Source organism: Lissotriton helveticus, chromosome 1_2 (assembly GCF_964261635.1).
Source record: "Lissotriton helveticus chromosome 1_2, aLisHel1.1, whole genome shotgun sequence".
NCBI classification, from domain to species: Eukaryota; Metazoa; Chordata; class Amphibia; order Caudata; family Salamandridae; genus Lissotriton; species Lissotriton helveticus.
In genome coordinates this window covers 455,853,197-455,870,720 of record NC_136058.1, presented here as the reverse complement: position 1 = coordinate 455,870,720, position 17,524 = coordinate 455,853,197, and the positions used below count along the sequence as shown (strand labels likewise).

Sequence of the window (17,524 nt, the reverse complement as noted above, 5' to 3'; positions counted from 1 at the left end):
CGAATAGAAAATGTGTACGAGATTCTGTTTTGCAGGAACAGCAAGGACATGCACCGTTCAATGACCTTGAGGCTTTCCATCCTTTAGTGAACTGATTAAGAGGTAAAGTTCCATATCTCATCTTTAAAAAGATCACTCTATCTCTAGGTGTTGTTATCAGGTCTAGAAAGGGTTCCAGCTTTCTGATTGATTTATGTTCTATAAATTGCGTAGTTAAGGTGCCCCAACTTGGCTTCCTCTGTTCTTGAGCCTCCACCCACTCCCAGTAAATTTTCTTTATTAGTTGCTTTGGGGGTGGTGCCTGGGTGATCCAGGCTTCAGTCAGACCCAACTTCAGAACCATCTCTTTAAGTTTGTTTACCCAGTGTATTTTACCACCAGTGTTCAGTGCAATCAGTTCATCCAACACTAGGGCATAATGTACTAGCTCTGGGGTCCTCCTTAAGCGAACCCAGAACAGCAATGGGCGCAAGTGAACTACATCTAAGATGGCGCGTTTGCCCATATCCAGGTACAATGGTTTCAGTGGGGTAGATACAGGTAAGGCAACCAGCTCCCTTATAAATGTATTCTCTGCCTTAACCAATACCTCAACATTTTCTCCTCCCCATAATTCTGCCCCGTAAGTCGCTGAGGGCATCGCCCTTCCTTCATATACAGCAAGAGCAGGGCTAATTGGTCTACTGACTGATATTCGCTGGCTCCTTAATATAGCACCCGAAACTCTCCTGAGGTTTAGTTCCATCTTGGCTATATGGGAATCCCACTTCATTTTACTATTTATCCTTATTCCCAGATAGTCAAATTCCTCCACCACCTCAAGTGGAGTTCCATTAAGGGTGATCTGGGGTGTCCTTCCCCTTTTTTTGGGGGGGGGGGTAATACCATCAACTTTGTCTTAGTCATGTTAATGGTAAGTCCACGCTCATCACAGAATAGACTAAATTTGTCCCGAAGTTTTTGCAGGCCCACCGGGGTTTTGGCCAACAGAAGGGTGTCGTCCGCGAATAGGAGAGTAGGTGTTTTCTCTCCTGCCAAGACCGGGGCATCGGCACTGTCCATTAAAGTTTTGAAGATTCTGCCTGGCTAGGGCATTGCCTCAGCAAACCAGTTCCGGTTCCATCAGTGGCACATCTACCAAGATATGGTCCAGTTCTGTTTCTCATTGCACTGACACACTTTGGAATGCCTATCACAGATGCAAGCACTCTAGTGCCATGGCCCAATGGTGCCTGCATTGTGGGAAGAATGGTTGTTTTGTAATTAGGGGTCTCTCTGTGCAAAAAACTAACCTTGGATGCTTTTTAATAATTTAATATGTGCAGCAGAATACAGCAAACATGCAAAAAGGAAGTACCAAGCAGTAAACAAAGATATTTCTCTTTATTATGTCAGTCACAGGTAGGAGTACCATTTTGGCACAAACTCATGGTAACAAGTCTTGGTACATATGGGTTTGCATCACACTACATCGAAATGCCCGTGTTTTAGCCATGTGACTTCTACCTGATGCAAGGTAATGAAAGGCAGTATAATGGGATCGTTTCATTACATTTTATTTAAAAAAACATGCAAATCGCATTTGAGTGTCTTTGTAGATCCCAAAAACGACTAAGGGGCCAATTACGATGTTGGAAGGAAACTTACCGTCTGACGCCATCTCGGAATCAAGATTTACCGACTCGTGGTTCCGCCTGACCGATTACGATGCAACCAAACACTGTTTAGTCAGATAACCATTGTTTCCTATGGGAACTCGTGGTCTGCCTGACAACTGGCCATAACACAGGCAACTGTGGGGAAATGGGAGGTGTAGGGAAAATAGTGCACCGCGTTGCAGACACCCCATGGTATTTGCCACGCAGTGCATGGTTTTACAGTGGGTCCCTTAGGTACCCACTCAGACACCAACAGAAAGCTGCAGGATGAAGGTGACCCTGCTAGTGGCCCCCAAATTTACTTTTTGACTGCTTTTTCGTGTCAGACAGGCTGACTCGGAAAGGCTGTTGGAAATCGGTATTGTAATCGAGTGGTTGGAAACGCTGCCCATAGGAGTCTACAATGCGGATCCGACCGACACATATACTCCGAGAGCCGTTCGGAACCGATTCATAATAACTGCACAGTTTACCTTCTGACTGCGAACATTGTAATCGGTCAATCGGAATGTAAACCGACCGAGTCAGTCGGTAGGGTTCCAACATGTTAGAGGAGAATCTGGCTGACTGTATGAGCCTTTCCGACCAACATTGTGTCAGGACTTCATCAAAAGATGAGGTTATCTCATTTACATTTTTAGTAAATCTGTGCCTTATTTTTAAAAGAGTTTGACACAATGAGCATTCTGAGCAAATCTATTGCACATCCAGTTTACTGCAACCTGCTTGATTTTTTTAGAGTCTTCCACATGCAAAAATGTGACATAATGTGTGAACAGATAAAAAACAGAAATTAAGCAGCATGCTTAAAAAAAATGTTCTGAGCTTACCCGGGACTTCAAACACAGAGCATATCTGTTGCATATGATAGATTTTTTTTGCATTTATTTATTTTAATTCAATATCTGTTTCCCAGGAGCCCCTACTCGTATTGGCGATGGTCCCTATCCCTTCCTAACCATCCTACAACATTGATCAGGTGTAAATTTCCAACCAAATCCAGTGTCGAAAAGCACATGCAAAATGCATACAGGGTAGAGATGCCCATGTCCCTCACCTACTTTGGTACAAATCAATGCCATTGATCACCCACAAATGTCACCATTGGTGGATTATTTACAATGTAAAATTCCACCATGATGTCACAATTTTTAGCGTAAGTGCGTTTCCAAGTTCAGTTGTAAATTTTGTAAATCGGGGACCTGAATTTGCAATCAATGAATCTCAATACCATTGTTAATCAGGGGCTTAGTTCGTTATTATTGACCTGAAATGTTTTTCAGAGCTCAGACCCTTCTGCTAAATTTCTTGCATTCAACACCCAAAGCCACTTTTGAAAGAATCTTCAAGAAAATGGAAGCAAATGACACTGACCTGGAAAAAAAATCTTCATCTAACATTTATGCCTCCTTCCAGGTTCTTGCACTAGTACAACAAGGAAGAAAATCCTTCTCACTAGCTCATCTGTCTTATATATCAATGTATGCAAGCATCCTATAAAAGGGCTCTTTGAATGCAATGCTCAGACACTAAAAAGCATCCTCGGTTAGATTTAATCTCGCCTGGACAAAGGGGTGTTACTCTGTTCAGCCTGCAACCCCACCCAACAGACCATACTCAGTTGGACCCCGTGAAGGATGGGGCCACTGAAGGATCCCACAGGTTATTTCAACAACCACCTGCTACGCCTTCCCAAATGAAGAGTTGGTCAGACAGTAGAGAATGCAAACTTACTTTATTGAATATATGCTCTGTAGAGGAGTCCCAGGTCAGGCCTTCACCCTAAGATGGTTGCCGAGCGGGACTAACTCCCCAAGGCGTGCTAATACATGATAAACCCTTCTGGGGGCGTCAGCCACGTCTCTTGTACTGGCCCGAGTCGGGCATGAACAAAGGAGGTACAGGAAGATGAGCTAACACCTGCCAGACAGGTGCGTTATCAGTACTCCAAGGCCAATGTTATGGGCCTCAACGTCTCCTAACGTGGGAGCAGAACTACACGTACAGAAAGGAATGTATGAAATGAACATCTATTCATTAGCAAATCAGACTTAAACATTGGACAGCAGAGAAAGAATAATAACAGTATACTGTTTTACAGTTCTGCTGTAGCAGGCAAAAAGCAAAATGGGGCCTAGTGTGGATGCGGCCTAAACAGACTTCTAGTAGTCGTAAATTACAAGATGGAGGCACACAAGCCAACAAAGCTTACATGCCGCAAGGATAACTCAGTGGGTTTCATAGTGCTAATACAAATGGCGTCTATTTATCCACATAATTCTAACCTACATAATATGTATAAATGCACAATAAGAAAGGGAATTTAAAACCTAACACCCACTCATGACAGAAGACACCTTAAAGACCATTATGAACATCCTCTCTGGAGCATCCTCACAACCCTGCCCCCCCACATCAGAACAGCGCCACCACGTCTATTGCACCCAAACTATGCCGGACGATCAACTGCTCACTAGAGACCGCCACATTCACCGACAACTGGAATCCCGCCAAATGAAACCCCCTCCTGCAGAAACCCTCTGCAAACCTGACAGACCGCAAAAACTTCAGGCCCATCTCACTGCTTCTATTCGCAGCCAATGTCATCAAAAAGGCATCAGCACCCAGCTAGCAAACTTCATTGGAACCGACAAGGTCCTGGACATCTCCCAAACTGGATTTCTCAGCAACCACAGCCCAGAGACCGCCCTACCCGCCTCCATCGATGACATCTGCGTTCCCCTCTACCAGGGCCAAACGGTAGCCCTCATCTTCCTGAACCTTTCAGCTGCCTTTGACTCTGTCTCCCACTGCACACTAGCCACCAGACTCCACAATGCCGGCATCTGAGGAAAGGTCCTCGACGGGACATGCTCATTTCTCACAAGCAGAACTCACTGAATCAGACTGCTGACCTACCCTCTCAGAACCAACAGAGACCAGATGTGGAGTATCCCATGAGCTCAACATAGTCTCCTTCGTGGATGACACCCAGCTCATCCTCTCCCTCACCAGGGAACCCAACATCACCAGACACTACTTTCAAGACGTGATGAAAGCAGTTGCCTCCTCGATGAAGATGAGCTGCCTGAAACTCAACTCAGAGAAAACAGTAGTCCTCCTCCTTGGCTCTACCCCCTCTGCATGGTATTATGCCTGGTGGCACCTTGCCTTTGGAGACTCCCCTCACACTCCTCCTGACAGACCATGCACAAAATATCAGCATCACACTAGACTCATTACACACTATAAACTGTCAGATCAAAGCTGTATGCTCGCCCTGCTTCGACACCCTCTGCATACTCCAAAATACTTTCAGATGGATCCCCTCCAAATCCTGGAAAACGGTCACGCACACCCTCATCACTAGCAGACTGGACTATGGCAATGCCCTCAATGCCGGATTCAACAAAAGATTTTGCAAGCTCCAGACATGCCAGAGGCTGCAGCCATACTGACCCTAGACAGCCCCCATCACAACCACATCACCCAACACCCCCGTGATCTCCACTTGCTCTCCATCAAAAGAAGAATAACCTTCAAGCTCCTCACGCACAGATTAAAGGCCCTCTACAACATCGGGCCAGCATACTTAAACAACCGCCTCTCCTTCCACCCACCCAAGAGACTCCTCCGATCAGCCGACCTCTCTCTGGCCACCATTCCACACATCTGTAAGAGCAAACCAGGTGGTAAGTCCTTCTCCTACCTCGCAGTCCTGATCTAAAACGAGCTCCCCCTCCCCTCCCCCTCCTTTCCCCCTCCCCCGCCACCTCCCCCACTCCCTCCACCTCCGGCAAAGCCCTACACTGCTCCAGTTCAGGAATGACTTTAAGACTTGGCTCTTCAGATGACGGAGCCGCCCCCGCAGTGCCTTGAGACTAACCCTCGGCAAAGCACTACGCTACGCTCTCGTAGTTTGCAAAGTTTGCACAACTTCGCACTACGCGAACTGCACGTAGCACAGTGCAAACATGCGTAGCATAGCGTAGCGTAGTGCAACAGTCAATTCAATTCAATTCAATACGCTTTATTCGGTTGTAACAACCAACCATAAAAGCACAATATATAATCACTTTACATAAAAGAACAATAGATAAAAAGTCGACATCCGTAATGAAAATGACATACAAATACTGATTCCAATAAAACATCATCAAACACATCAGTTTTCCTAATGTAAACAATAAACTCATAGCAGCATTACAAGATTTTTGGTAACAGAAATCCAGGGCCGTAGGCTTCAGAAAGTGCAAAGTGTAAAGTGCAAGGTGCTCAATTAGTGAGACCATCCTCAACCATAAGGGAGATGGTTAATTACATTAGAACTAAACAAAAAAGTTTCCTTTCTGTGAACTCAGTTCAATATATTCAAATAACAGAATTCAATAACTATCCCTACTTATAATGAACCATTCATGTAATGTAGCCACAGGCGTAGATATATGTACTATTCTTGATTTTTATTTTGTAAAAACATAATGATTAAAAATACTCTTTTTCTAAGAGTCAATTAAAAACACAATAGTTACCAATGCTGTTTGTACTATTGCAATCTTCTGTATACATTGGTCGATTAACACAATACATTCATTATCCACAATATACAGTCAATACAACAATAAAAAGTCCTTATGTCGACGCGTTTCGGTGTCTCTTTGTGTATAAAACACCTATTTCAGGACAGAACAGATTAAAACATCAAGTCTTCTTTCTAGAAATAAATACACACAATTAGTATCCATTATATCTACGGGATTTCTAAATTTGAGGGGCTATATTAATCTAGGCTGATGGTCATAACAAAATCTTACATTGAGTGTTTGTTTAGTCTTTCCACTCTTCTGAGGCCGCACCTTTCAACTAGAACAATATAGATAACATCGTCACATATAAACATAAAATAACATCAGTATTGAAAAACTACAAATATGGCCGCAAGTTTCAAGAAAACGGGCAGTGGATATAAAAAAATTGTTTCGGTGGACAAATGGATACTATATTTGGGCGAATGTTCAGCACCTTCCATATACTTAGGAAAAATAGAACAAGCATAAAAAATTTGAGACCTATATATCTCTTGAAGAAGCGATTATGAAGATAAGAAAAGGCTTTTCTCTTAGCGTAACAGGAACTACAAAGATGGCGCTAGTTTTGACCATTCGAGAAACTCACACTGTATATATCGCGAAACTAACGTAAGACACTTAACGGTGTCAGAATGAGAAACAACTACCCCATAAAGAACTACAAACATGGCGGATGTATCATGATTGAACAGACTAGGGTACTAATTGAAGCCAATTATACCATTAATGAACGGTTGTATGAGTTTAAATAGTGGCGCCCGAAACAGCGTCTTCACACTGCTGCAGACGGCTGTGACGATCAGGACTCTGGTGTTTCACAAATTTAAAGGTAAGGGACATCCCGGGAAGGGTTACGGGAGTAGCGAGAACGCTTTGCAGAGGTAGAAAGTTAGAATACAACCGATTAGCAAATTATCCTGAGGTTGTTGAGATCAACAGGTTAATGCTACAATAATCAGTTACCGTGTCCCAGCGATAGTAACAACATGATCGCATGTGCTACTATTTGTTTTGTTTTGTTCTGTTTTACAAATATGGGCTTAAAAATAAGGACAACATAAAACTTTATCATCTTGCCTCTGCTATCCCTGAATTAAAATTGATATCTGAGGGACATGGACAGGGTGGTGGCTTCACTTATGGAAAAAGGAGGAAAAAAAAAAAAAAAAGGGTTGTCTAATGAGGCACTGACTATTGGACCCTAGAACATATGGCCTTAGGAACAATCTAAGAACCATCTATGGGTCTAGAGTCAGATCAGAGACCTAAATAAATCTTAATAGTTATCCAATGAGAGTAGTCTAGTGAAGCTCACTACTGTTTATATTTGTGATAAATTATATCTAGTACGCCATAAATATGTAGGCACTCTTAATGAAATGATTTTTTGCTTATTATAGGCACACCTACCTAATGAAATAAAAAGGGTGACATACGAAGGCTAACTGTTCAAATAGCCGTAACGTATTGAAAACACTGGGGAACAAAAGGAAAAAGAAAAACGTAACCTAAACTGATGATACAAAGAAGCTCTTTTCTGATCAAGTAAGTGCTTGTTTGAAGCAATCTAAAATTAAGGCTCTCCGTTATATATCCAATGAGCATTTAAATGAAACCTTGCTCCTGTTACTTTGTGCTATTCTCTAGACACAGAGGAAGGCTCGATTTAGGAGCCTTCCTCCTTAATCAAATAAAATCAGACGTACCAAATTGATTGAAGGTTCGGCCTCAGAAGAGTGGAAAGACTAAATAAACACTCAATGTAAGATTTTGTTATGACCATCAGCCTAGATTAATATAGCCCCTCAAATTTAGAAATCACGTAGATATAATGGATACTAATTGTGTGTATTTATTTCTAGAAAGAAGACTTGATGTTTTAATCTGTTCTGTCCCGAAGAAGGTGTTTTATACACAAAGAGACACCGAAACGTGTCCACATAAGGACTTTTTATTGTTGTATTGACTGTATATTGTGTATAATGAATGTATTGTGTTTATTGACCAATGTATACAAAAGATTGCAACAGCACAAACAGCATTGGTAACTAATGTGTTTTTAATTGACTCTTAAAAAAAGAGTATTTTTAATCATTATGTTTTTATAAAATAAAAATCAAGAATAGTACATATATCTACGTGTGTGGCTACATTACATGAATGGTTCATTATAAGTAGGGATGGTTATTGAATTCTGTTATTTGAATATATTGAACTGAGTACACAGAAAGGAAACTTTTTTGTTTAGTGCATGCATTACCCAGTCCTTTCTGGGTGTTTTGGGAAACTCTCTCTTTTTTTAGATTAATTACATCAGAACAACACACTCTTCCTGGCATTATTTGAACTTAAAATAAATGTTGCAGTATAGAAACAAATCTCAGGTTCTCTTAGTGCAAAAAGTAGGGTCATAGCAGTTATAGTGGTTTCGGTGTCATACATTTTAAACAATGGTTTAAGATAAGCAATTCTAAAAGACAGGTACAAATCGCAAAAAAGTAAAATGTGCAAGGTGCTCTGCTTTGTGTTCCCATCACAAGGACATGGGGAGACAGGGATCTGTGTCATCATAGGGAACGCAAATAAGTGATGCACAAGGCCTAACCTAATTCTGGTTAAAACATAATGGTGGGAAGGTCTTGTGACAAGTGAAAGGTAAGTTTGGAAGCCCTCCATATCTATATGCAGATGGTAAAGCTGATACTTGGTTTGCTTCCCAGCAATTTTCAGCCTGCGTTCCTTCTTGTGGCACAGGAAGGTACTCTTTAACTCCTGTTTGGTCAAACCAGATACTTCATTTTGATTTTTCATAATAGTTTGATCAATTATGACTTCAAAAGAATTGGCTAAATAATTAAGCCGGGGGATCTTTAAGTAGTTATCCAGTCGCAGGCAGTCATTAATGATAGACTTGGTAAAAATAGTCTCCTCCTTTAACCATATTGATCTTCATAACTGAAGGGGTCTCAGGGCTATTAAATCCATCAGATAATTAAGACCGACTTCACGATGAATGAGTTCGGAGTAGGCTGAGGCCAGGAGACATAGAAGCTTTTTTTTTTTAAAGAATTCCTTTCCATTTGTAAATCACAGCAGGGTTGGTATCCCCAAAGCCCAGCCCCATAAAGTGCAACCGATGTGCATCTTGCTTTATAAATATTAACCATGTCTTTAATGCGACGATCCCCCAAGTTAGAAGCAAATTTAAAAACATCATATATGCTTTTAATCATTTTGGCCCGGACATGAGACAATTCGTGGTTTCATCTCCCATCTGAAGAAAAGGAAATACCAAGTAGCAAAAATTATCCACGTTTTGCACTTTATTGCCTTCAATAAAGAAAGGTTTCAAACTCTTATTTTCGGCGCGCATACTATTGTAAAAGTCTTCGCCTTGTTAATCATCAGCTTCCTCCTATTGATAAAAGCCGCAAACTCATCGGTTAACCTCTGGAGGCCTACCGGCGTTCTAGATAAGAGCACAGCGTTGTTCGCATAAAGCCTTCCACTAGTGGGGAATCCGCCTGTGTCAATTTAACCGCTGTGTCCACTTCATTAATAAATAAAGTAAAAAGCAGCGGGCTAGAACGCAGCCTTGGTGGATACCACGTTTTATGTAAAAATTTGGGGTACATTCACCCTTCTGGCCTTACCATACTTTGGTCGATAATTTTTCGTACTGACTACCTAAAAAGTAAACAATGGGTTTCGGGGCGCCAAGTTTAAGTAAGACTGGACATAGAATAACATTATCCACTAAATCAAAAGCGCTGCTCAAATCAACAAGACATAAAAAGAGCCGACCCTGTTTGGCTTGTGTGTATTTTCCAACTAAGAGCTCCAGGTTAATACTCTGTTTTAAGGTGCCTAACCCCTTTCCAAAACCGTATTGTGCCTGGGCCAAAATACCATTTTCCATAGCCCACTCCTCCAATCTTGACAATAAATCACTGCTCATAATTTTGACTGAGGAGTCGCGTAAGGAAATGGGCCGATAGTTTTTGCTTCAGATTTATCACCCTTTTTATAAAAAGGAATAATGACAGATTCCCCCCAAGAGGATGGGCAACCCTCAGTTACTGCAGCGTTAAAAACCCTTGTTAGTATCAGCCCCCCACAATTCTGGTATTGATTTATATACATCGATAGGGACACCATTCGCACCTGGTGCTTTCCCCCCTTTGCTACTTCCTATGCCTATCATGACCTCATCAAGAGTGACATCAAGCGGGATAATGGGCCGTTTATGTAGATTTGTTGGATCCTTTATGGGTAAATGGCTTGGGTTAAAAATACTAGTAAAGTGAGCCACCCATTCCTCACAGCTCACATGAATTAAAAGCTCTGGGGCGGATTCATTTTTAAGAACTTTAGAGTTCGCCATATCCCAGAACAATTTACTGTTGGATGTTTCTGACACTAATGCAAGGTTATCCCACGCCTCCTGTTGGAGCGCCAACTTTCTACGTTTTAGAATGGAATTATATTCTACTCTTAGATCATGAACTAACGCATTATCCCTTGGTTTAGCCAAAAGTTATTTTTTCAGCCGATTCAAAGAAACAGTACATGAATGGTTGAACCAACCCCTGGCCTGTGTTTGTTTCCTAGATGGCGGCACGGTAAATAATTTAGAAATAGATTCATTAATTGTAAAGAAATTGGTCAGGATCTTAATTGGTTCAGTCTCAACCAATAGGCTATCTTCAATTTCGTTACCACAGGCCTGTACAATATTTTCTGTTATTTTACCAGAGTTGGTGCCCTTCCATTTAATTCTAATACCGTTTGGGAGGCACAGAGCAATATTATTAATGACCTACATAATTCAACAGTCTTGTTCCCCCGTATATGCAGTCTCATAATAATACAATTGTGGTCACTCATCGACAAATTGACAATCCTCGGGGTTGAACACAGCTTCATAATATTGGCAGAAACAATTATATGATCAATAATACTATGTCCTGACCTTCCTGTAAAGGTTGGGATCTCCTGCCAAACTCCCATCCGTTGCACACTGCAAAATGTCTAAATCAAATTTTGCTACAACAGCACTTAGGGTATCACCATAGGAAGTATGTGGGAAATGTATGTAGTCATTACCTTCATCGTTTTGAAACCCATAAACGTTTGACATAGACTGAGGGAAGGTATAAACATTAAAATCACCAAGCCAAACAATATTCAAATTAATAGTATCCACAATAGCCAATTTGCAGCTGTCATTTTTTGCTTGCTCGCTTTCTTCAACGTCCAGTTGGCGACCGCGAGCAAGAAAAATGACATCCCGGCGAGACTTTTTCCTCGTTCGCGATCCGCAACATCAAGTTGCCGATCGTGAGAGTGGAAAAGAAACCTCCCGGCGAGATTCTCAACGCAGGGAGGTCAGCTTTCTCATTACGAGTGGTCGCGTATGCTCGCGACCGCTCGCTATGAGAAACTACCAGTCCGCGTTGGGAAAGCTGCCCCTCAAGTAAAAATCTACTCGAGTGGCAGAAAACTACAGCTCGCACTGTGCAAGATGCCGTTTTCAATGCTTGCACAGTGCCTGATGCTTGTCCGCACTGTGCAATCATAAAAAACGGCATCTTGCACAGTTCAAACAGGGTACTACGCAGTTCGCTTAGTGCTACGCATAGCTTGCGTAGTGCACTTCGCGTAGCTACGCGTAGCGCTACTTCGCAAACTACGCCAAGCCCTACTTGAGACGCATGAGTAGCTGCGCTTTATAAACCCATGATCGATTGAATGCACAGCTGCCCGTCCCAAGATCCATATGGATCACCTGCATTTCCAGCAGTGCTTTCAAGCCCAAAAAGTCTTAGCCTTGTTAGTTGTAAAATATTGTCGAGCCATAGAGCTATAGAGCAGCACCTTTTGTATTCTGACATCCTCCCGATCTGAAAATATTGAAAAACACGACTCCCTCCTCCTGAATACATTCCTAACCTTTGTTCTTCTCTTCTCCCCTTTAAGGTACAGTGTTTCCGGGCCACATTTTGGGAGCCATTCCTGTTACAGAAAATAGTTTAAAGGAGGCTGTTCTGCCGCCCTTTGTGGACGCCTTAGGTTCCTTGACGTCTGTCGCTGAAACCTTGCGGAACAACACCAACCTGGCGCAAGTCATTGAAAATGTTCGCCCACTCCTGGAGTCGACCCACAAAAGTCTGACCAAAGCGGAGGAGGCCTGCACTGCACAAGTGTTATCACTGAGCGCAAACATGCAAGACCTCCATGATAAGACAAACCGTCTGAACAAAGAAGAGAATTTGATGCGATTTAGGAAAGAAGTTTATAAAGAGCTACTCACTGGAAGTCAAAGCCAGAAGTCCCTTGCAAGCCAACTAGAAACATCAAAGGAAGAACTCCAGAATGCAACTGATGCTATGGACAGAGCGACGCAAACATGGTACGATGCACTGGAAGAAAGGAAGAGGGGCATTGGCATGCTGTTTATTCCTTATGCTGGGCCAGTAGTAGGTATATATTGCTCTTGGCTCATATTGAATGTCATAAAGAAATACGACACCCACATTCATATCACTTAGTCTCAGACAAAACCCAGACAAACACAAAGGGCCAAAATTTCAAAGATTTTGTGCAGCGCAGGGCAGCAGAATATGTTGCGTCAACTGGCGAGAGCTGAAATGTGCCACAGCTACAAAGGATTGGCGCAGTAATGCCCTCTCCATGTGCTGGCACACTCTCTGCAACCATGAATCAAGGCAGGTCCCCTTGCACCCTAGGACAAGGGTTGGTGAGCTGTGGGCAGGATCGTTGTGTGCAGAAAGGATTTCCCTCCTGCACAAAAACTATGTTTTAATGCAACTTCCTCTATTCATGAGTGCTGAGGAATGCAGCCCACATGCAAAGAGGTAGAAAGAAGGAAACATAAAAACAATGTTCTCATTATGCCAGCCTCAGGGAGGTGTGAACCCTTGCATAGAAGTCTTGAAAGATATACATTTGCTTCAGAATCCATGGGTGGATGTGCAGGAATGCCCGTGCACCATGCATTGAAGACATTTGATGCATTTCTTTTGGTCATATGTCAACACAACTTGTCATTTGCATTAGTTTTTAAATGTCCTCCAGAATTTTAATCCGGGTTTGTGTTTGAAAAGCAACACAAACTAATGCGAAATCTGTGCACATCTGGCCCTGGTTTCTAACACACACACACATTCACATAGACAGGTACATCACTCTGGAAGACATATTCACAACACCTCAGCATGCTCACACTCATGCATACACTTAAAGAGGCTCAGCTGGAAAGGCAACTCACAAACACATACATATACACACACACGCACACACACAGAGTGGACAAATACCAACTCTCTAGGCATAACTACAGAACGACCTAAAGTTCCTAGGCGATAGAAGACAACACAAGCCTTTAAATGGGATTTACCTTGAGTGGCTCGGCAAGGTTTAGCCTAAATCACTTCTGTTCATTACTCTGAATTGAGAAGACCTTCCATGGATCCAGCCGTGATTTTTTACACTATCCAATATTTACTTGGATTGCATCAGAATATTACATTTTCCTAAGTGAGGTGTGACAAGGAGAAATATCTTTATTTACTCTTTTCAGTTGTGCTGCATTATGCAGCCCACATAGAAAGAGCGGTACAAAAGGGGGTGGTGATGGGGTGGCAGAGTGGGCTAAAGAACGGTGATGGATTAAACCCAGATCTTTTGACTGGGTGTGAGTGTTTGATTGGTTCAGATGCTCCGTCCATCACCACCCCCTTTTGTACCACATAGAAAGAGGACAATGCCTGTAAGGATTGTTTTCGTGCAAGAAGGTTACCCTTTCTGCACCAAATCAATCCTGCCTGTAACGCAGGCACCTTTAGAGTATGCTTCACGGGTGTCCGCATTGGCGCTAAGCTGCACACCGTGTACCAGCTCAAGAAGAGAGCATGAATGATCTATATCTTTGTAAGTATGAAGCCTTTCTGCTCAATTCATTTCACACAATGCAGTTCATTGCGCCATCTTTGCTTGGCAGAGGACTGCCTGTTTAGATGCTGGAAGGAGGGCTCTACCGAGGAGTTTCAAAGTTCACCCGCACCGACGGGCCACAGGTGTGATACAAAGCAGACCATCATGGAGCAGGCAGTCATGCCAATGTTGCTGCTGAACGCCATCAAATTCATTGTCAAGAGGGTACGGCTCTCAGGAGTGAGGCCGTTTCCAGCATTGGTCATTATGCTGAGAGGATCCCTCAAGGGGATGGAGGTGTACAGGGGTCAATTCCAACAGACTGGTAAACCAACAGGCCTGGGAAGCTGCAATGTTTCCTTACCAGTGGTGAGTTGAGTCAACACAGTGTGCTGGTCCTCAACCACGGGGTTGCTTCACTGGCTGATGCCGGGGTCAAGATCCTTATCCCAAAAGGAGGATCTTGGCAATTTACAAAGTCTGCATGGGCTCTGGGGTTTCTTGGAAGCCTTGCAGGCTTCAGGAAGACGATCAATTCCCTGTTGTCAAGTCTTTTTGCAGTTGGCAGGGATTTGCGCCGGTTTCTTCTGCAGTCGGGCTCAGTTCCTGGTCCTCCAGCGGTCTTCTTCCATTGTCTTTTATAGGGCAGTCATATTTTAAGTCAGGTTCTCGGGGAGCCACCTCAATACTGAATTTTGGGGCGTTTTTACCGGATGCCAGATAGTAGCAAATGGGCTGCCTAACTGTAGGGTTCCTACACCCTCTTTATGCCCAGCCTAACAGAGGGTCGGCATACCCCGACTCCTAATAAGCTACTATCCCCATTCTTAAAATGACGGATAGTGAAAAGCAGGGTCTACCTTGCCTGCCTGCCTGACCTGAGGGGTTGAACAGGGTGAAGGTAGACCCACCTCCTACTTTACCTAATTTTCCCACCAACAGTGGAGCAAGCCTGGGGGTCGGCATCTACTTCTAACAGCAGAGGGCTGGGGTCGGGATTCATAGGGGGCAGGTCCTTTGAAGTTCCCTCTTCCACAGAGGCAGATCCTGCAGGGGGGAGGTGTGACCGCCTCAGCTCAAAGCAGCCATTGTCTCTGGAGAGCTCTGGCTGTCTTCCCAGGGGTCCAAAAACATGTCTGGTGATGGCAGGCTGGGGAAAACTAGACAGGGACAACACCAGTGTTTGGTAGGCTTTCAAGGATTTTATCGCTTTTTTCCGTATAATAACAAGCAGCAGGCAGAATCGGCAGAGTTTGATTCCACAGAATTTCATCCCTATTCTGTAAGATTCTGTGGAGTTCGGACGGAGCAGAGTGGCCAACCAGGGCTGGAAGAGGGAGCAGTCCCTCTATGTTTAAAAAAGATTGCAGATTAAACTTCGACCTTTAACATAGAGAGACTGATCCTTCTGCCTTGCCAGTTTAGAAACCAACAACTGTGGATGTATGTCATTACCATGCATGCTTTTACAACGCATGCCTTTACCACGCAACTTTCACAACACAAGTTGTTACAACGACTTGCGTTGGGGGGGTGCTGGATAGTGAATAGTTTAATTTACTATTCCAACTCCAGTCCCCGTGGATAGTAGGGAAGGTTTTGGATAGTAAATTAACTATTCCCTATTCTAGAGTGCCCCCCAGCGCAAGTCGTTGTAACGACTTGCGTTGTAAAAGTTGCGTGGTAAAGGTACTGCGTTGTAAAAGTTGCGTTGTAAACGCTGTTCCCCAACAACTGCAGATTATTTCAGAGAGCGGTACGGGGGCATTTATCAGTAATTCTGCATAATAGGAGTAACTCAGAATTACACAAAGATCCTCCCAGAGGTAATATTATCAGCTAGCATGTTATCCTAGGAGTAAAACATGAAGGGCCAGATGTAGGTGGCCAAATACCGAGTGGTAACTCAGAAATTCGCAGAGTGCAATGTAGGTGAGTTTAAACCTACTTGCAAAATAAGGATCACAAAATTGGGATTCCTTATTTTGCTCTTTCATTTAAGGAATCGGAAATTGCAATTCCTTGAATGCAATGTAAGTAGCACAAAAAAAGTGCACTTCAGCCTTAAGGAATCGCTAATCACCACCAACTTCAAGTTGGTGTTAATTACTAGCGATTTCCTTTAAAAAAGTGCAATGTGGCACACATCCATGCTCTTAGGGCATGCATGTGTGCCACATGTGCACACATGCACATTTCAGGGGTGCAACAGGGTCTCCTTTTGACACCCTGGCACCCTTGATGTAGCTCCTGTTATTTGCAATTCTTTGAAACCGAATCGCAAGTAGAGAATATCTTCCCATTCATTCCTATGGGCCTCCTAGCCCATTGGAATGAATAGGTAGGTACTCCTTATTAACGAATCTCAATTATTGATTCGTCATTAAGGAATTTTAAGGAATCGCTAATATTTTAGAGGTTCCTACCTACATTCAATTTTGCGAGTCCTAAATAGCGAATTGGTAAAATTCGCTATTAAGGACTCGCAAATTTGAATTTGCCTACATGTGGCCCGAAATCTTTTTATAAAGTTTGCTCATATCCAAATGTTAAACAATTGCAATGATATGCTTTGCCCTCTGATAAGTGCATGGTTTGAATAATATCTTAGTTTATATGTATTCACATACGTCAGTGTTACAGTGTACCGATAAACATGTAGTCTTTTTTCCCAATTCTGTTAGGTAATATGATAATCTCTAAAGCAAAGGAAACTCAGAAAAATGCAGAAAAGGAACTAAGAGAAGCTAGATCGTTAAGAATAACAATCAAGTATGATGTAAACTATTTTGAATCAAAGATTCTATCCACTGAGAGAGATAACCGTTCCAATGAAGAGAACATTCTGGCTAACAGGGCACAATTTCAAGCCCTCCAACAGGATCTAAACTCGGAAAGGGAACTGCATAAAATTTGGAACAACTTCCTGGTATTGTTAAGTAAATGCACCAGTTTGCTGAGCACTGTTGCTGCCAAGACCAGTCCGGAAAGCATGTCCCCGGGGCTCAGTGAACTGCTTGATGGTCTGCTTGGAATCTTGAATGAAATTGCAGTGGCTTTTCGCCCCCTGGTTAAAGGTAGTTCAGATTACTCATCCCTGATTTCTGGTAAATTACAAACCGTCATACAAAAGCTGGAAGAGGCTAACCGTGGGTTGAAGAAAGCTGCAGCGTCCTAAATCAGTGCGTTCCTAAAGCACTGCAGTGTGTGGCAATCCCTGTAATCTGCCCTTTTTGCATTTTGCTCTGCAACACCTTTGGGTGAAACTCTCACATCTCCTAAGCTTCGCTCCTTAATTGTGAATGTGCTGCCAGCTGCACG

General features: G+C 42.9%; 2 protein-coding genes across 6 annotated transcripts in view; one reads left to right on the top strand and one right to left on the bottom strand.

The window, feature by feature from the left end:
* LOC144808027 (uncharacterized) overlaps nucleotides 1-17,514 on the top strand; it is a 79,837-nt gene extending 62,323 nt beyond the window's left edge. The window contains exons 3-4 of the mRNA XM_078673589.1: nucleotides 12,227-12,730; nucleotides 16,888-17,514. Of these exons, the coding sequence (XP_078529715.1) occupies nucleotides 12,227-12,730; nucleotides 16,888-17,381 (998 nt within the window). The 3' untranslated portion in view covers nucleotides 17,382-17,514. The remainder of the gene's footprint in view (nucleotides 1-12,226; nucleotides 12,731-16,887) is intronic.
* Nucleotides 1-17,524, bottom strand: part of LOC144807723 (uncharacterized) — a 1,505,442-nt gene that overhangs the window by 1,130,101 nt on the left and 357,817 nt on the right. The window lies entirely within an intron of this gene.